This window comes from Gobius niger (assembly GCF_951799975.1).
Source record: "Gobius niger genome assembly, chromosome: 12".
In the NCBI taxonomy this organism is placed as follows: domain Eukaryota; kingdom Metazoa; phylum Chordata; class Actinopteri; order Gobiiformes; family Gobiidae; genus Gobius; species Gobius niger.
The window spans coordinates 5147011-5168116 of record NC_136863.1 but is presented as its reverse complement, the minus strand read 5'-3'; the positions used below and the strand labels follow the sequence as shown (position 1 = coordinate 5168116).

At 38.0% G+C, this 21106-nt stretch overlaps 1 protein-coding gene across 1 annotated transcript; it reads left to right on the top strand.

The window, feature by feature from the left end:
* Nucleotides 1–74: 74 nt before the first annotated feature.
* Nucleotides 75–19774, top strand: ogfrl1 (opioid growth factor receptor-like 1). The gene is made up of 7 exons (XM_079567142.1): nt 75–295; nt 5367–5453; nt 9072–9150; nt 11025–11103; nt 11216–11282; nt 16214–16359; nt 19326–19774. The coding sequence occupies exons 1-7, from the start codon at nt 140–142 to the stop codon at nt 19693–19695; spliced, it is 984 nt and encodes a 327-aa protein (XP_079423268.1). The 5' UTR covers nt 75–139; the 3' UTR covers nt 19696–19774.
* The last annotated feature ends 1332 nt before the right edge of the window (nt 19775–21106 follow it).

Sequence of the window (21106 nt, the reverse complement as noted above, 5' to 3'; positions counted from 1 at the left end):
AGGAGAGAAGCGACCGGAGAGCGGACAAAGAGCGGCAGAGGGACCGAGGAGAAGAAGCGAGCGGAGCGGGGCCCGTGGCAGGTGCTGGCGGCGGCGGACGGCAGAGGCGGCGGCGGCGGCGGCGGCGGCGGCGGCGGCGATGGGGAACCTGGTGGGCGGATGGCGGCTGAGGGAGCCCTGCACCGTGGAGGAGTGCGACTCGACCTGGGGCTCTGACTCCGAGAGCGAGGGGGAGGACAGCGGCGTGTCCGAGAGCGCGAGTCCGGCCGTGGAGAGCGAGCGAGCGCGAGGAGAGGTAAGCGCGAGGGGCACGGTGTGAGCGGCCGGACTTTGTTGGGTTATTATTGGACCCACGCGGAAATGCCTTCAATCCTTGACTGGTGCAAAACCATTCCGAGATGTGGCATGTTTGTAAAATTGCCTGATAATATTTTGGTCAAAAGGAAGAAAATATATATATAGCCATCTTGTTACATTACATATATAGCCATCTTATTACATTATTATTGCTATAGTCCTCCCACCGCATCATGCCTCTGGTCTTTCCGAGGGGCATTTAACCTCTTAACCCCCGCCTTAACCTCTTACCACTCTGATGCATTCTGTCCTCTTTGGCTAGTATATAGGCCTGTGTAACGCCTCATTTGAAAGCTAAGACCCACAAAACTGATCTTTTTACCTCGCGTTGTTGCTGTGTTGTGTCACCTTTTTAATGTTTTTTTTTTGGTGACATTTTTGTTGAATTTTTGTCACATTTTTGTTGAATTTTTGTCACATTTTTGTTGAATTTTTGTCATTTATTTGTTGAGTTTTTGTCACTTTTTTGTTGCGTTTACATCCTTGTTTTCTTCTCATTTTTTGTGGCTGTTTTGGTGCTTTTTTTGCCCAAGAAGCTTTTTGATTAGGGCAAAGCCAAACTGGAGAAAATGGGATCCGTTAAGGTGGGAGTTAAGAGGTTAACAAAAAAATTCAACAAAAAAATGACAAAAATTCAACAAAAAATGACAAAAAATCAACAACAAAATGACAAAAAATCAACGAAAAAATGACAAAAACTCAACAAAAAAGTGACAAAAATTCAACAAAAATGTGACAAAAATTCAACAAAAAAGTGGCAAAAATTCAACAAAAAAATTACAAAAATTCAACAAAAAATGTACAAAAATTCAACAAAAATGTGACAAAAACTCAACAAAAATGTGACAAAAACTCAACAAAAATGTGACCAAAAAAAAAACATACAAAAGGTGACACAAAACTGCAACAACGCGAGGAAAAAGATCAGTTTTGTGGGTCTTAGCTTTCAAATGAGGTGTTACACAGACCGATATAATGGCCAAAGAGGACAGAATGGTTTTCAAGTCTGTCTACAATATGGTTTTGCCCCAATACCAAGTATTGATACTTTATCATAGCATTAATACTTTCAATACTTTTAAGTTAAAAAGATGAACAAAAATAATCCTAGTTAATGTATTAAGGTTGTGCCTTCAGTTACAATGTGCAGATGCTTTTCCTCAAATCTTTTTGTCTTGAAGTATTTTATAAAATAAGAAGCTTAGTTTATCTTTGTTTAAATTAAGTTATTTGCATTTTGCAATACTGTTTATGTGCTGGTGTGTTTGGAGACATTTTTATCTTGCACTCGGCACTTTATTACATTATGTTGTAATAAATAATAATAAATGTCATACGTCTCACAATTACTCACTGTATGTATCGGATCAGTGTATCGTTCCAGCCCTAATAAACAAATTCAAAGGTTTTTTTTCTACTCATCGCAATTGAATTAAATGTATCCCTGACTTGAGCTGTTCAGTCATTTGACAGGATTTCCTAAATCAGCTTGAATTCGCAACTGAATCATAATTGCAAATGGTCTTCAATTTGTTGCATTTAGCAAACCTCAAAGGCCGCAATCATTATTTGTTTTGTAATATTATGTCCCCTGGAGACCAGCAAATGTCCCATAGGGTCTTGTTCACTCCAGGCCTCTCTTCTAAAGCTCATATTTCCTCTGAGCCTTTTTGACGTCACTCACAATACAATTTGCGTCGTTAAATCTGCCCCCAAAAATGTTTGAATAAATAATTTCTTTTAGCTGATCCCATTTGTGCGGATCTGAGGGGATTAGGTTCATGAAGCATTTGAACTGCACAGATGTAGTAATGGTCTGACGCCGGAGCGGAACAGATCCTGTTAAATAGACCTCGTACCAAACACGAGCGCAGCGGGAAGACGCTACAGAGCTAACGTTTCAGAGAGTTATCGTTATCGCGGAAGAAGCCACGTGAAATATCGCAAAATCACTTTTTAAGTGTCCGTGAGAATAAATATGGGAGAGAGGGATATTGTACATTCAATTTCACAAGGGAGATATTTTTTTCCACTCAAACTTGGCTGTAAATTCTCTTTAACTGGTGCTAGCCCACTGTTAGCTTTACCCGTTGGCCTGTTAGCTTCTTCTTCGTGATTCCATTAGTGTGTATTGGTGACTCCGACCTGGAGGCAGGAAAGTTGCAATTGTGGTTTTCTGGCCAGTGACAGCAGGGGGAGATGAAAGACCCTCCAATCATCCCATTAACACTTGTATTACCCCCACAGGGACTACGGGAAGGATTTATTAACCTCTTAACTCCCACCTGAACGGATCCCATTTTCTCCAGTTTGGCTTTACCCTAATCAAAAAGCTTCATGGGAAAAAAACGCCAAAATAGCCACAAAAAATGAGAAGAAAACAAGGATGTAAACGCAACAAAAATGTGACAAAAATTCAACAAAAAAATGACAAAAATTCAACAAAACAGTGACAAAAATTCAACAAAAAAATGACAAAAATTCAACAAAAATTCGACAAAAATTCGACAAAAAAATGTGACAAAAATTCAACAAAAAAATGACAAAAATGTGACAAAAATTCAACAAAAATGTGACAAAAATTCGACAAAAATGTGACAAAAATTCTACAAAAATGTGACAAAAATTAAACAAAAAAATGACAAAAATTCAACAAAAATGTGACAAAAATGTGACAAAAATGTGACAAAAATTCAACAAAAATTCAACAAAAATTCAACAAAAATTCAACAAAAAAATGACAAAAATTCAACAAAAATGTGACAAAAATTCAACAAAAATGTGACAAAAATTCAACAAAAATGTGACAAAAATTCAACAAAAATTCAACAAAAAAATGACAAAAATCCAACAAAAAGTGACAAAAAACTCAACCAAAAAGTGACAAAAATTCAACAAAAAGTGACAAAAAACTCAACAAAAAAGTGACAAAAATTCAACAAAAAAATGACAAAAATTCAACAAAAATGTGACAAAAATTCAACTAAAACGTGACAAAAATTCAACAAAAAAATGACAAAAATTCAACAAAAAAATGACAAAAATTCAACAAAAAAGTGACAAAAATTCAACAAAAAAATGACAAAAATTCAACAAAAATGTGACAAAAATTCAACAAAAAAGTGACAAAAATTCAACAAAAAAATGACAAAAATTCAACAAAAATGTGACAAAAATTCAACAAAAACGTGACAAAAATTCAACAAAAACGTGACAAAAATTCAACAAAAAAGTGACACAAATTCAACAAAAAATGACAAAAATGAAAAAAAAGAAAGAAAAAAAAACATAAAAAGGTGACACAACACAGCAACAATGCGAGGAAAAAGATCAGTTTTGTGGGTCTTAGCTTTCAAATGAGGTGTTACACAGGCCTATATAACAGCCAAAGAGGACAGAATGCATTTGGTTTAGGCGGGTGGTAAGAGGTTAAAGGGGTTAGATGCAAGTTGGTCATTTTATACTCACTACTGCCACCTCAGGTCTTACACGTCACTGCAGCTTCTATATCAAGCTCGTGCATGACGGCACTTCGGACCCGAATTAACACCTTTTTGAGTGACAGTGCTGGATTTTAGCGGCAGTTGTGGTGAACAGGTCTGGGCTCATTCTACACCGTAGGACATTGCTGGAATAGTCCCTTTAAGTTAAACAAGTTAAAGGCGCCCACAGCGACTCCATTTTGCCGGACCAGATTGGTTGAGTCACATTGCATCGCTAAATGCGCCACCAAAATGGCGAGCTAGCTTTGTCCCACAAAAGTACATTCCAGGTGAATAGCTTTAAGTCATGGTTTTCCTGATTTAGTTCAATTTTTTTGCCTTGTTTTAGTCCTAATTTTGTATTTAACCCCTTAACTCCCACCTGAACCGAGCACATTTTCTCCAGTTTGGCTTTACCCCAGTCCAAAAGCAAAAAAAAAGTGAGAAACAATTGAAATTTACAGAAAATGTACAAAAAAATGAGAAAAATGTGACGAAAAATTGAGGGGAAAAATGGACGAAGAAGTGACAAAAATGGACACAAAAGTGATAAGAATAATTTGACGAAAAAGTGTCAAAAAAGTCACGAAAATTTGACAAAAAAGTGATGAAAAAAATCTGATGATGTGAGGAAAAAGATCAATTTAGTTTTGTAGGTCTTTCAAATGAGGCGTTACACTGGCCTACAGGATTTGGGTAAAGCTGAACTGGAGAAAATGCTCTCGGTTCAGGCTGGAGTTAAGAGGTTAAGTCTTTTTGAACATATGGCTCGGAAAGAACTGGGACGATGCACTTTTGAATTAATTGAATAAGAAAGCACAAGTTGAGTTTTCAAAGGTCGTATTAACTATAAATCAGACAGACATTGAGCTTTACCCCAGTCCAAAAGCATCTGGAAAAAAGCTGTGAAAATAGCAACAAAACTGAGAAAACAATGTTGGAAATGTGACAAAAAAGTGAGAAAAACATTGACAAAAAAGTGACGAAAAATTGATGATAAAGTGGCAAAAATGTCACAAAAATGTCACAAGAAATTGACCAAAAATTGACCAAAAAACAACAAAAAATGGACAAAAAAATGACAAAAATGTGACAAAAAAATTACAAAAGTTTGACAAAATGTGACAAAAAAAAAGACAAAAATGTGACAAAATTTGACAAAAATGTGATAAAAATTTGACAAAAAATTGACAAAAATGTGAGAAAAAAATTACAAAAATTTGACAAAATGTGACAAAAAAAAAGACAAAAATGTGACAAAATATGACAAAAATATGATAAAAATATGACCAAAAAATGACAAAAAAGTTCCAAAAATGAGTTGAATACCCAACAAAAAAATGATGGAAAAAAAATCTGATCCGAAAAAGATCCTCTCGGTTCAGGCGGGAGTTAAGAGGTTAAAAGCATCCTCATTTTGTCTGAACCAATCAGCAGCAAAACAGATATTAATTAACCCTATCAACCTACAGCTCAATCTAATCTCGTTTCTTGTACCCACATGTTTTTTTCATGTGTGTTTTTCAGCTGAGCGATTCTCCGGAGTCAGTCCCAAAGATGAAGAGGAGCTTCTACGCCGCACGAGACCTCTACAAATACAGACACAGCTACCCGGTACGACCGCACAGGACAGTCCACTTACCCAGTTACCAGTCACCAGTGTTTTTGGCTAAAACTACTCATAACTGTGAGCTACTCGTGTTTTTTGAACTTTAGATTAGAGCATTTTACCACAAAGGACAGCCTGCTCTTTTTTACTGTTTTGTGAGGATTTTTAATCAATTGATCGATCAATTGTGCTGCACCAACATTAACCTTTTATCTCCCGTCTTAACTGAGAGTATTTACTTAAAGGGATAGTTCAGGATTTTTGACATAGGGCCTCATTTCCTACTTTTCCAGAGTGTTGCTGATTTCTGGAGATATTTTTTTTTGTATTTCATGCGCTTCTTATATTTGAAGAGTTACGTGGCGCTAGGCTAGTGCAAGGCTAGCACATTTCTATGGTATCAGCTAGCCTGACTAAGGTCAATGTTATAATAAAGAAGTGTGGGCAAAACCTTTCTACAGTACGGGCTAAGAGGTTTTTGTATAAACTTTGGTTGTAAGTTGATTTATTTTATGTTTTGCTCATTTTTAAAGTTCTTTCTCATTGCGTATACCTTTATTCTATTAGTATTAGAGGTCGGTTAATCAATTACAGCGGGGGAAAAAAAGTATTTGGTCAGTTTCCCATAGACTTTCTATTGGATTTTGTAATTAAGTAGCTGTATTGTTTTTCTCATAGACCATACATGGTGTCATGGTCTCAACTTAAAGGGATATTTCAGGATTTTTGACATAGGGCCTCATTTCCTAGTTATCCAGAGTGTTGCTGGTACCTGGTGATATTTTTTTTTTGTAATTCATGCAGTTCTTGTGTTTGAAGAGTTACGTGGCGCTAGGCTAGTGCAAGGCTAGCGCATTCCTATGGTATCAGCTAGCCTGACTAACCATATAAATGTCTGTGTCCATAGAATAATTTTTGGAATATAACTGACCTTGCATCACATGAATGATCGCATTTTGAGGGACTATTTTCTAGCAGATCACTCCGCCGCTGCGTAGCTTATACACTCCCATGGACCGACAGCCCATAGATAGACCCAGGGCTGATGGGAGTCCCTCTGCAGACAGGGCTGAAGACTGCAATACTAACGTCCGATCGGTCAGATAGATAGATACAGATACTTGTCTGTTCCCGAAGGTCAGTACTGGAGCATCGAGCAGCAGCAGGGCATTTACACATACTTGATGTTGAGATGAAAGTATAAAAATTAAGATATTTCTTTTAAAAATGACATGAAAAAAGTATATGCTCAATGTAGTTTTCCTACAGCCGTTAGCATTGGCCATCAAACAGCTTAAATTATGAACGATCCAGATGTTTTCAGCTGTTCTCAACCCATCGACCACATTTAACCTCTTAACTCCCACCTGAACCGAGAGGATCTTTTTCCTCACATCATTTTTTTGGGTATTCAACTCATTTTTGTCACATTTTTGTAATTTTTTCGTCCATTTTTTATCAAATTGTTGACATTTTTTGTCACATTTTTGTCATTTTTTTGTCATTTTTTTTGTCAATTTTTTGTCATTTTTTCGTCCATTTTTGTCAATTTCTTGTGACATTTTTGCCACTTTTTCATCAATTTTTCCTCACTTTTTTGTCAATGTTTTCTCACTTTTTTGTCACATTTCCATCATTGTTTGAAGCTTTTGGATTGGGGTAAAGCCAAACTGGAGAAAATGTGCTCGGTTCAGGTGGGAGTTAAGGGGTTAAACCTGCTTAGAAATCATTGATGAATCTGCAGATCTTTTGAGATTTTACTCTAGATACAAATTAGCTTCTGAAAGTGTCCTCCGAGCTCGGGGTGGGTGATATATCGTTAATATGATAATGTCTAAATTGTTTGGACAATTCACCTTATTCCGGAGGCTCGCGTGGGCGCCGCCATGAATTGTGCCCGCCCCTTTTCTCCTATGTGTTAACATGGGGCTGGAGACGTCCACATAAAATCAGTCACTACACGAAAACAAAGCCGTTTTCAGGCCGCACAGAGAAACGCTGCAGTGTCGACATGTCGGTGCAAATGAACATTAGCCATTTTACACAAATCAATCGACTAAACATCAGATTCGAGTGGAGAATATTTTCCCTCGTTCTCCGTTAAAATGAACGGGCTTCGCGCTCGACCGGAAGTGTCTGGACAACAAGGTGCCGAGACAACGCAAAAAGTGGCAAAAGTGGGCGGGGCGGAATAAGGTGGACAGGCAAAATTGTAATATCGCCTATTTCATAAAAAAAAAGTGTAAAACAAAATAAAAACGCACACTGTAACCATAGCGAGTTTAACACTGCAGCAGTTTGTTTGACTGTATTTATATTTCCTTTCACAAATCACGACGTTTCTGCGGCAGCTACATTTCTACCACTGCTACTATGTAAAAATATTGAGATATTAATTTTTGTCAATATCGCCCACCCCCACTCTGAGCTGAATGCTACATCATAGTTAAGTTTTTGCTTTTCGTGGGGCACTAAACGTCTTATAACATGTCAATGATGGAGAAATCACAGATATGATGAAAATACCATACTTAAAGGGACTGTACGGAGTTTAACCTCTTACCACCCGCCTAAACCAAATGCATTCTGTCCTCTTTGGCCATTATATAGACCTGTGTAACACCTCATTTGAAAGCTAAGACCCACAAAACTGATCTTTTTCCTCACCTTGTTGCTGTGTTGTGTCACCTTTTTTTGTTATTATTTTTTCACCTTATTTTTGTTGAATTTTTGTCACATTTTTATAGAATTTTTGTCACATTTTTATTGATTTTTTGTCACATTTTTGTTGATTTTTTGTCAAATTTTTATTGAATTTTTGTCACATTTTTATTGAATTTTTGTCACATTTTTATTAAATTTTTGTCACATTTTTATTAAATTTTTGTCACATTTTTATTGAATTTTTGTCACATTTTTATTAAATTTTTGTCACATTTTGTTGAATTTTTGTCACATTTTTGTTGAATTTTTGTCACATTTTGTTGAAGTTTTGTCACATTTTTGTTGAATTTTTGTCACATTTTATTGAATTTTTGTCACATTTTTGTTGAATTTTTGTCACATTTTTGTTGCGTTTACATCCTTGTTTTCTTCTCATTTTTTGTGGCTGTTTTGGTGTTTTTTCCCCAAGAAGCTTTTTGATTAGGGTAAAGCCAAACTGGAGAAAATGGGATCCGTTCAGGCGGGAGTTAAGAGGTTAAATGTTAAAATTATGTATTTTCCTCCCCCTACATGTTCCAGCCATGTCCTATTGTGTAGAATGAGCTCAGACCTGTTCACCACAACTGCCTCTAAAATCCTGCACTGTCACTCAAAAAGCTGTTACTTGGGGTCCGAAGTGCCGTCATGCACGAGCTTAATATAGAGCCTGCAGTTACACGTACGACCTGAGGTGGCAGTAGTGAGCATAAAATGGCTAACTTGCATCTAGCCCCTCTAAGTACTGGCTTCCCTATTCATTTGTATGGGGAAGGTCATTTTAAACTGACAAAATGCATTTATAGGAACAGGCTTAAACAGCTAAAGGCACTTCTGATTTCTGTCCATGTGCCGATGAAGCATAAAGCCTGGAATGTTCCGCAGTGTGGCTTTAAAATGTCAACCTTTTTTATCTTTCACAGAACTACACTAAGGGTCGGATTCCAAACGAGTATCGCAACCTTCGCTTTTACATGAACAAGATCCCACTGGGCCCAGACGGTGAGTTTAAAAACCACAGTTTTACGCCAACTTCTGCTCATGCCCAAAAAGTGAAATAAACGGCAACAAAAAAAATGTGAAACCAGTGTAAAAGTAGGTCAAACCTTTAGCTAAGTATTTAGTTTTAACTGTCCTGGTGAAATGGCTCGTCTCATCAGACACACTTCAACTCTTTCATTTATTTATAATATTTGTAAAATATTGATAACAAACTGTCTCCGATTAAGACGTTTTCCAAATGTGGCTTTTCACATGGTTTGAGTTGGCCTGTGAAAAATACATAAAGATGAACACATTTATCTTAAAGCAACACTAAGTAACTTTACCTTAACCCCTTAACTCCCACCTGAACCGAGCACATTTTCTCCAGTTTGGCTTTACCCCAATCCAAAAGCTTCTGGGAAAAAGCTGTGAAAATAGCAACAAAACTGAGACAAAAACAATGATGGAAATGTGACAAATGTGACAAAAAACGTTGACAAAAAAGTGACGAAAAATTGATGAAAAAGTGGCAAAAATGTCACAAGAAATTGACAGAAAATGGACGAAAAAATTACCAAAATGTGACAAAAAAAGGACAAAAATGTGATAAAAAATTTGACAAAAAAATTACAAAAATGTAACAAAAAATGACAAAAATTTGATTTAAAAAAATGTGACAAAAAATTGATAAAAAATTGACGAAAAAGTGACAAAAATGAGTTGAATACCCAACAAAAAAAAGTTGTAAAAGAAATCTGATGACGTGAGGAAAAAGATCCTCTCGGTTCAGGCGGGAGTCAAGTGGTTAATAAATCCTTTTCGTAGTCCCTTTGGGGGTAATTCAAGTGTTAATGGTAAACCATGCTTGTAACTTCCCTGCACCGGGTCAGACTCACCAATACACTCTAAAGGAATCACGAAGAAGAAGAGGCTAACGGGCAAAGCTAACTGCGGGCTAGCACCACTTAAACAGTATTTACAGCTACGTTTGAGTGAAAAAAATATCTCCATTGTGTAATTGGATGTACAATATACCTCTCTCCCTTTGTCTTTTCTGTCAGTGTAGTATTTACTCTCACGGACAATTAATAAGTAAAAAAAAAACATGATGTGACACCTGCAGTGGCGCTTATGGCCTCTAGGGGCATGAGTTACTTAGTACTGCTTTTAAAAAATATATATATATCATGGTATTTTTCATAAGGAATAACAACAGGTTGCGTTCGCCACAGTCTAGAAAGTCAGGGGTCGATGCAACTCAATTGGAGAGACAGTTTTAGTAAGAAATACCGTAAAGTCTGGACATCGTGTTGCTGTTAGCATTAGCATGTTGCTGTTAGCATTAGCATACTGTTGCATACTGCACGCCACGGCATTTTGCGCCGGGATCAAAAATACAATTGCGGATGTTAAAGCCAACTCAGCGATTGAATTCTCCAGGTTCTTGGCTTCAAAATGAGCAGCAGCCTGTCCATATTCATCGAGTGTAACTAAGTCAAACTTGTAGTCACCCATTTTCATCACGATGTTTCTCTGTTCCCCTGAGGCCTAGGAAGTTTTGGGAGGACTTGTTTTAAAGCTCCGACTTCGTTCTTTCCGATTATTGGTATTGTAAAAAACTCTGAATGATTTTCCCTACTTGGGGATGTGTGTCTAATCTGGCACAGTTTTCTGACACTGCCTTCTTAAGTACATTTTTTTTTAAGAAGTTTTAAGATGTTCATGATGAATAAGGCCCAACAACTTATGTGTAGATCCTTTCTCAGAGTAGTTCAAAGATCTTTACAGAACATATATTGTAGTGTTCTGGAATTACACTGAAAAGACCAAAATCAGTAAAAGATCAGTGATCAAAATAAAACTTTTATTAAAGCGTCTATTTCATGTTTTAGGGATCTACATCGAGGAGATCCTGACAAAGTGGAGAGGAGACTACGACAAACTGGAGCACAATCACACCTACATCCAGTGGTGAGAGGCACAAACCCTGCTTTAAGTTTAGAGTTTGTTTTACGCCAGGTAAAGGCCTAGTTCAGTCCTGTCTTAGCCCTGTTTCAGCCCTGGTCGTCCCTCTCCCTTTCAGGCTGTTTCCTCTGAGAGAACAAGGGCTGAACTTCTACGCACATGAACTCACTCAGGACGAGATCAAAGTAAGAATCTCCTCAGTTCCAACATAACATGATCAAATTTGCGTATATGATGTCCCACCTACAGAACTGATCTAAAGAAGAAAAAAAGTTGGCAGAGTTGGTTTGTCTTCCCCTCTGGTTTTTGCTGGTTTGTTCAAATGCGAGTCTTCGGCAAAATCCTCCTAATCCTCGTCAAAACCTGCCAGATTTCCCTGAGGAACATGAAGTGGCGATGCACACGTCCTTACGCTTCAGTAAATAAATATTATAATATTATGGCTGAAATCCTCTTCACTGCGCGATAGGGATGGGACGATATTGAAATTGGGGTCACGATTATCTTGGCCAAAATAATTGCGATATTATCACGATATGGTTTAAAAAAATCACTGAAACTGCAGAAATGATGGCCATATTCTTCTTCATGGCCTGCTGTAAGTGTCATTTTGAGTGAGACATAAACTTTATTTATATTTATTTATAAGGCGCTTTTAAAAAGGTGGCTCTTGAGCTGCTCTTAAAAACATTTTCGTTCTCTGCAGCCCCAAGCTCCTCCTCAGGTGGTTCCAGAGGCGAGGGCCGTAATATATAGTCTTCTTGCTGACTTTAGGAATAACTAGGAGACCCCTGAGGAGGAGCGAAGGGGCCGTGAAGGTTCGTGAGGTAAAAGCAGTTCTGAGAGATAAGAAGGACCAAGACCATTAAGACATTTAAAAACCGTTAAAAGAGCTTTAAAATCGATCCTGAAACACACAGGGAGCCAATGCAGCGATTCTGGTGTAATGTGGTCCCGCCTCCTGGTCGTCGTCAGGACACGAGCTGCTGAAGTTTGTAAAAGTTGTAAACCTGAGATCTTCTTTTTGGGAAGACCAGGGTTATAAAAGCATGAGCATCTCCGTGTTGGCCCGAGAGAGAATGGGGCGGACTCTGGCTATGTTCTTTAGATGGTAAAATCTTTGTGATATTCTTTTTTATTTATTTTTTTGATTGTTAATTTTCATTTTCTTCTTAAAGGAATAGGCCACCGTTTTTACATACTGAGATATGCTCTTACCTCACTTTAGCCGAGTTAATATATTCCCGTCTGGTCTTTGTCCGTGCGCTCTGCCAGGCAAACGGAGCACATACGCAGCCTCTCCCACATGTCACATAGCTCCAAAAAAGCCCACGATAGATAAAAAGGGGGACTATATTGTGAGGCGTAATGATACGAGGAGTAAAACGTCCGCGCAGTAACTCCTAAAGGTTATTGACGGAAGTGAGCGGGGGAAGTCTTTAGGAGTTACTGCGCGGACGTTGTGCTCCTCGTATCATTACGCCTCACAATATAGTCCCCCTTTTTATGTAAGGGATAATGTATAGAACGCTGGTCATTATCGGGAAAATAAGCACCGACAGGGCGAACCGGTCTTGTTTCGCCGCTTATTATACGGCCATTTGCCAACTGAACATACAACATAAACTTCGTACGCTTTTATGAAGGTCGAAAGGTTTATTTAATGACTTCCGCGACAAATAGTTCCTAAAAGTGGTGCTAGGCAACGTTTTGCTAGGCTAGAAGCAGCAAGGCTAGTAGCTAGCCTAGCTACTTAGTTGAAGGCGCAGTTGGAGAAATGGTGGTGAATCTCTGGGCAAGTTGAAAGTCAGACTCACGCTAACTTCACGAGCGATTCCCCGACTTCTCTCGCAGTGACGGGGACAGATAGTGTCGCTACTACGTACGCGCGGAGTGATATGAAAGCACGAACTCCGTTGCCATTGGCAGCGGTCATTATTTTTCTCAGAGGTCCTTTATCAGAAAATAATGACCGGTAGAACGTTGGGAAATCCCATTCAAATCAACGGAGCTTCTACTTACGTTGTGAAGAGCCGTATAATAACTGTTTATAAAATCGACACGTTACATTTCTGTGTAAATATACTTCGCATGAAAACACTTCACATAACTTTATTTAAATAGGGAACACGTGGAAGAGCTTGGTAGCTTCTATCGTGAGCTTTTTTGGAGCTATGTGACATGTGGGAGAGGCTGCGTATGTGCTCCGTTTGCGTGACAGAGCGCACGGACGAAGACCAGACGGGGATATATTAACTCGACTAAAGTGAGGTAAGAACATATCTCAGTATGTAAAAACGGTGGCCTATTCCTTTAATAGCAAAACAGAAACAAACAGAAACAAAGACGGAGAAAACATCGGCAAAACAAATAAATAGTTAAATCAATAGTGTGAAATTAAAATAAATAAATAAATAAAATGATAATAAGACAATAAAATTCTTAATTCATGTCAGCAGTGTGAATTTTGCAACCTCACGTATAAGCAGATATTACACACGTTTCTACACACATACATACAGTATATATACACATTCCCACTATTTTTTGTTTTATACAACAAAACACGGGCACGTTAAATCTGCACAGAGATTATTATTATTTTGTCAAGGTTTAAGTTTAGCACCCTATTCATTTAGATTAGTTTTATATTAAACTCCAGATGATTTCAGGATTTTTACTTTGTTTTTTATTTTGCTTTATTTCTTTATTTTATATATTAAGTAAGGATTAAACAACGAGGAGCCGTGCATTAGACGGTTATAATGCACGACACGGAGCGGAGTGGTGTTACTCCGCGTCGTGCATTATAACCGTCTAATACACGGCTCCTCGTTGTTTAATCCGCTTATACCAGGGTCCCACAAACGTAACATTTATAATAAGTATTTGTTTCATTTACTAAAGTCACTAAATATGCCAGACTACGGGACTATTTTGTGTGGGTTATTAGCCGGTCACTGAAGGCTGGTCTCAGAGCGAGTCATTCTCCGCAGCTATTACGAGGATCTCAGTCAGGCTCAACGACACAACATCAGCACAGAATCACAACACAACAGGACTAACCCGGAAACACTTTTCCGTGGAAGTAAACACCGATATGCGGCACTCGTGGGCAGGAGTTATTTCACTTTTACGCTGTTTAACCTGAAGCTAGCTAGCTAGCTCAACCAGCTCACCTGTTTATGGAAACAGCTGCGGTGGAGTCCGCTTACACCTCAGCCCCACGAACTGAAACTTTTATGTTTGACTTTACTAATCCAGACAAAGATGTTTAAATGCAGGATCATTTTATGTACGCCTGAAAATCATGAATATTGCCTTAACCGTTTTCAATAGAAATGGAAAGCTCATATGTTATTAACAGTCGCTAACCTAGCTGCTCACTCTCCTCTACAAACATTTATCAAACGTTTTGTTTTGGCCAAAAACGTTGAAATTAAACAAAATCCATCTCATACGTTCCTGTCAGTCACTAATTACGTGTTTATCTGATTCAGCTGTGTCATGCGTTGCTATGGCGATGCTCACAGCGGAGTGATATCCCAGTGATTTAACTACCGGACTACGTGTGCGGTTATACCAAAATAATGCACCAGCCAATCAGAATCCAGTATTCACCCAGACCGTGGTATAATTTGGCTTAAACTACACCAATCATCTATATTATATTATATAGTATGAGTAAGTCTAAGTCTCAAGCGTGATTATTTTTTCTTCATTTTTTTTTTTACTCGCCAAAACGAACACTGCTGTGATGTGATATTCTTAATGTGTGGAATAAACGCCAGCTCAGAGTTAAAGGCGCACTGTGTAACATTTTGGACTATACTGTTGCCATCGATGCAAAACACGCAGCTCATGAGCAGCTCGACACAGTGGGTAATCAAAGAAGGGACTGAAATCTTAAACGCTGCTGACGGATGGATTTAGCACGATAATCGAAAAATGTGTCGCGATTAACGCATTATTGTTTATTATCCCACCCACACTGCACGAGCTAGAAGTTTATTTCACGCTAGTCTCGGGTCTGACTTTACGGGGAGCGGCCTGCTTCACTCTGGGTCTGAGTTTCATATCCCCTTTTGTTTAAACTGCAGTAAAATGCAAAGAATGGGACAAAGGGGCCCATCGTAGACTTGCATTGTTTCAAATATCTGCTCAAATGTAGCAGATATTTTGTTGATAATGTACTTTTTTGAGTAAATGCAGTCTTTGAACATGAGGATCCTCTTCAGTTTCTCCATCACCTTCACAGAACATGAATCTTTCAGGCCCCTTTTAGCACTTCTTCTCTTTTATTTATATCTCAGTCATGTATGCAGCCGTTAAACGTCACATCCTATGCTTTATTTAAGGTTTTTCCACACACTTAGTTTTCCACTCCTTAGTATGTACTGTATTTAAACTCCCGCCTGAACCGAGCACATTATCACCAGCTTGGCTTTACCCCAGTCCAAAAGCGTCTGGAGAAAAGCTGTGAAAATAGCAACAAAACTGACACGAAAACAATGATGGAAATGTGACAAAAAAGTGAGAAAACATTGACAAAAAAGTGACGAAAAATGGATGAAAAAGGGGCAAAAATGTCACAAGAAATTGACAAAAAATGGAAGAAAAAATCACAAAAATGTGACAAAAATGTTATAAAAATTTGACCAAATAATGACAAAAATGTGACAAAAAAATGACAAAATAATGACAAAAAATGTGACAAAAAAAAGACAAAAATGTTATAAAAATTTGACCAAAAAAAATAACAAAAAATGACAAAAATGTGACAAAAAATAACAAAAAATTAATAAAAAATGGACGAAAAAATGACAAAAATGTGACAAAAAAATTTACAAAAATGTGATTAAAAAATTACAAAAATGTGATAAAAATTTGACCAAAAAAATACAAAAAATTGACCAAAAAATGACAAAAAAGTTACAAAAATGAGTTGAACACAACAAAAAAATGATGGGAAAAAATCTGATGACGTGAGGAAAAAGATCCTCTCGGTTCAGGTGGGAGTTAAGAGGTTAACTGACCTTTTTTCCACTGATAAACAAGTTTGGAGACGCCTGTAGTTCTTTTCCCAAACTGAAGTTGCGTTTGTTTTTTTCTTCAGGAATTCCAAAGCACTCGTGAAGCCAAGCGCAGGTTCGTGGCGGCCTACTCCCTGATGCTGGACTTCTACGGAGTCAAACTTCTGGATAAAAACGGGAACGTGGCCCGAGCTGCGAACTGGGAGCAGCGATTCCAGCATCTCAACGAGTCAGTGCCAAAACACTCTCGCAAATCATGTTATTATGTCATTCCCTCATTAAAAACGTGCCTGAAGTGTTGCCTTGGCACATTCACGTATTTTTGAGTAATCTGTAAAAACTCTGATGGCGGCCATTTTAGGGATAGGTTTGCCTGAGTCCTCCTAGGAACGCCCCCACCTCCTGGAGACGCCTCCGAGCTTTCGTCCCCAGCCGAGTAACCAACCACTGCTCCTCAGCAGAACCCCCTCCCCACTGATGCCACAGACAGCGTGTGGAGGGGGCGTGTCGGAAAGGCTCAGAGGTTCTTAAAGAGACAGAGGCCTATTTCAAGACATTCACTACAGCCATTTTGAGAGAGCAATTTTATGCAAGGCAGTTATTCTAATTTACTGCATTTACAGACCAACAGAAGGTTTGGTCAATATTGTAGTGTGATAGACTGGTGCTATGTGATTGAAAAAAGCATAATACCCCCTCTTTAAAAAATCAGTGAATTCCAAACAAAAAAGTTTGGATGCACCAATCCAATACTGATATCGGAGCCGATACTGAAAAAAATGCGATATCGGGCATCGGCTACAAATATCCGATACTCAACCAATACTAGTTTTGGCTGTCACCACTTTAAAAACACAACTTTCACCAACTAAACCTGAGTAAATATGGACATGCATATCACTTTGAAGCTGAGTTAAGCTTCTTCATGCTAAAGCTAGCGGGCGCATGCTGATGCTAACAGCAACTTATCAAGGCTGGGTCATAAACAATGAAGTAGCAGCCTAAAAAGTTGAATCAGCCATTGCTGGAGTGGAAAGTGTTGTAGCTTGTGAAATGTTGTTGAAGATTAAAGGGACTATACAGAGTTTAAAAATGTTAAATTATGTATTTTCATCCCCTACATGTTCCAGTATTGTCCTAATGTCCTAATGGCAACTGCCTCTCAAACTGTCACTCAAAAAGTTGTTAGTTCGGGTCCGAAGTGCCGTCATGAACAAGCTTAATATAGAAGCTGCAGTTACACGTAAGACCTGAGGTGGCAGTAGTGAGAATAAAATGGCCAACTTGCATCTAGTCTCTTTAACTGATATATTTGTTATGCACAAGTTGTAATGATCAGATCACTTTGTGAGTTGTTTATATTTATTTATAAAATAGCCTGTCCCGAGAAATCTAAAATCTTCTCAACTGGAGTTTACAGCCTCTTGGCCAGTGCAATGCCTCATTTGAAAGCTAAGGCCAACAGAAATGATTTCCTTTCGTTGTTGCCGCATTGTCGTCTCTTTTTTCACGTTCTTTATCTCATTTTTGTTGCTTTTTTTTCTCACATTTTGGTTTTTTATCATATCTTTGTCATGTTTTTGACACTTTTTTCAAGAAGCTTTTAGATTTGGGTAAAGTCAAACTGAAGAAAATGTGCTCGGTTCAGGCGGGGACTAAGAGTTTAAACACTGTTTTGTTTTTGTTTTTTTCTTTAAATTGTTAGATGACCTGTTATTTTTGTGGGTTTTCCATTAACTTTAACCGTTTTTTGTTAGTTTTTTTGAATCTCAAATCCGAAAACGTCCATGTTAAAATAGATGGAAAACGTTACAAAGCCTGATCTTGTTTAGAAGCACAGCAGCAGCGCAGCAACAGAAGCCAAATGAGTGCATTGTTATTTGCTTCGACACAGTCCGTAGCTTTTAGGGTTCTGTTTTAGAAAGAAGAGAACACATGTGCACTCGCTCTGTGGAGCCAATGAAATCTCATCAAATACTTCCACAACCTCAGAGACGTGGCCCGAAAGGTCACACCGAGTTGAGAGTGTTCTGTGTGAAGTGTCGGGTGATTGCTTGGTAAATGGAATTGTGTTTCCTCAGTAACAAACACGGCTCTAATGACTATCTGAGCCTAAAACTCAATTAAATCAACATAAAAGGCACAAAATGGCCGACTGTGCCATCTGCTCCTCGTGTTCCTGCTGAGAGAGAGAAAGAGGCTTTCAATAACACGAACGCTTTGGTGAAGAAACGCTTCTCACGCTTTCAGGATTTGCTGCTTTGGTTTCTTTTCCACATTGTGTTTGATGCCGTCGGTCCAGGTAGTTTTAACCTCTTAACCCCCAGCTTAACCAAGTGCTATTGCTCTAGTTCAGCTTTACCCAAATCTAAAAGCTTCTCAACTAGAGCTTACAGCCTACAGGCCAGTGTAAAGCCTCATTTGAAAAGCTAAGACGGAGAAAACTCCATTTAAACAGATCTTTTTCCTTGCTTTTTGGTCACTTTCTTTGTCACTTCTCTGCTGCGCTTTTGTGCCGGTTTTCTCACATTTTCGTCACTTTGTCATCACACTTATGTCACATTTTTGACACTTTTTCTTCACATTTTTGTCACTTTTTCATCACTTTTTTGTCACTTTTTCTTCCCATTTTTGTCACTTTTTCTTCACATTTTTTTCACATTTTAGTCACATTTTAGTCACATTTTTGACACTTTGTCATCACATTTTTTGTCACTTTTTCTCCACATTTTTGTCACTTTTTCATCAACATTTTTTCACATTTTAGTCACATTTTAGTCACTTTTTCTTCATATTTTTTGTCACTTTTTCTTCACATTTTTGTCACTTTTTCATAAATTTTTTTCACATTCTAATCACATTTTAGTCACATTTTTGTCACTTTTCTTCATATTTTTGTCACTTTTTCTTCCCATTTTTGTCACTTTTTCTTCCCATTTTTGTCACTTTTTCTTCCCATTTTTGTGCGTTTTCATCGTCATTTTTGTCGCTATTTTCTTCAAGAAGCTTTTACATTTGAGTAGGAAGTCACTTGTTTTTTTCAGCTCAAATAAATGTTTTTTTTCTCCCAAATTTCCCCCCAATTTATTTATTTTTGTTCAGTTTTGTAGGTCTTAGCTTTCAAATGAGACGTCACACTGGCCCCTACTCAATTGAATGTCAATGTCAAATGTCTCGATTCTTCTTGCCCTGCAGGTCTCAGCACAACTACCTGCGCATCACGCGGATCCTGAAGTCTCTGGGCGAACTGGGCTACGAGGCGTTCAAGGCCCCGCTGGTCCGCCTGTTCCTGGACGAGGCCCTGGTCCGCGGCACCCTGCCCAACATGCAGCACAGCGCCCTGGAGTACTACGTCTACACCATCCGCCTCCCCCAGACCAGGAGGCGGCTGCTCCGCTTCGCCAGGAAACACTACCGGCCCGCGCGCAACTTCATCTGGGGCCCGCCGTCCAAAGCCGAGCGGGGGGGGGGGCGAGGAGAGGGCGCCGGAGCGGGCAGCAGCGGGTACAGGGCGCCTTATCCCACACCCGAGCACCACAGGAGGGAGGAAGGGGGAGAGACATGAGAGAGGAGCTGACAGATGCCACGTGTACAAAAATAAAATGTAATGAGATTTTTTAATCCACTCAGGGCTGGGCAAAACGGAGCGCACTTAACCTCTTACCACCCGCCTGAACCAAATGCATTCTGTCCTCTTTGGCTATAATATTATAGGCCTGTGTAACACCTCATTTGAAAGCTAAGACCCACAAAACTGATCTAGTTCCTCGCGTTGTTGCTGTGTTGTGTCACCTTTTTTTGTTATTATTTTTTCACCTTATTTTTGTTGAGTTTTTGTCACATTTTTGTTGAATTTTTGTCATTTTTTTGTCACATTTTTGTCACATTTTTGTTGAATTTTTGTTGAATTTTTGTCATTTTTTTGTTAAATTTTTGTCACATTTTGGTTGAATTTTTGTCACATTTTTGTTAAATTTTTGTCACATTTTTGTTGAATTTTTGTCACATTTTTTATTGAATTTTTGTCACATTTTTGTTTAATTTTTGTTTAATTTTTGTCATTTTTTTGTTAAATTTTTGTCACATTTTTGTCACATTTTTGTAATTTTTTTTTTTTAATTTTTGTCACATTTTTGTTGAATTTTTGTTTAATTTTTGTCATTTTTTTGTTAAATTTTTGTCACATTTTTGTCACATTTTTGTTTAATTTTTGTTTAATTTTTGTCACATTTTTGATGATTTTTGTTGAATTTTTGTCACATTTTTGTTGAATTTTTGTCACATTTTTGTTAAATTTTTGTCACATTTTGTCACAGTATATAACATCCTCAAACTTTCTCAAACTTAGTATTGTTTCCTACATCATCAAAATGCTTTACAGTTACTTAAACTTAATTAATTGTGTATCATAGAAATTCAAACGCCAGTAAACCCAGGGGAAACACTGATATATACGGACGAGCGCATTTTAACATGAAAACTAACTAATAAAAATGACAATACCTGTAATTTCCTACTTTCTGAGTATTATGCCATTATGGTGTTTAAAGAAAAAGTATTTGGGCATTAAAAATGGAATTAGAATTGACTGTAAAAACCCACCCAACCTTTGCCCAGCCCCGTCTGTGAGTGGCCTGATTAACTTTGGAGGAAATGTTTTTGTGTTTTATGCCTTTTTATAGAATTTTTGTTTTTTTAATGTATCCAATAACTTCATATATTAAGGGCTTCCTGCTTTTTTTCTATATCTGATGTAGCTGGAGATTATTATACGGGAATAAGCATTACTATACTGATATATTATGAAGGATGTTTAAGCGTTTTGCAATAGGAATTCGTTTTTCCCTCACAGGGGTTGCGGACAGAGCCGACCGTCTCAGGTTGAGGAAAGTGACTTTGGCTAAAGCTTTTTTTTTGTTTTAATGTTCGATCAGGGATTCACGGCGGTCAAAATGAAGTGTACAGAGCAATATTAT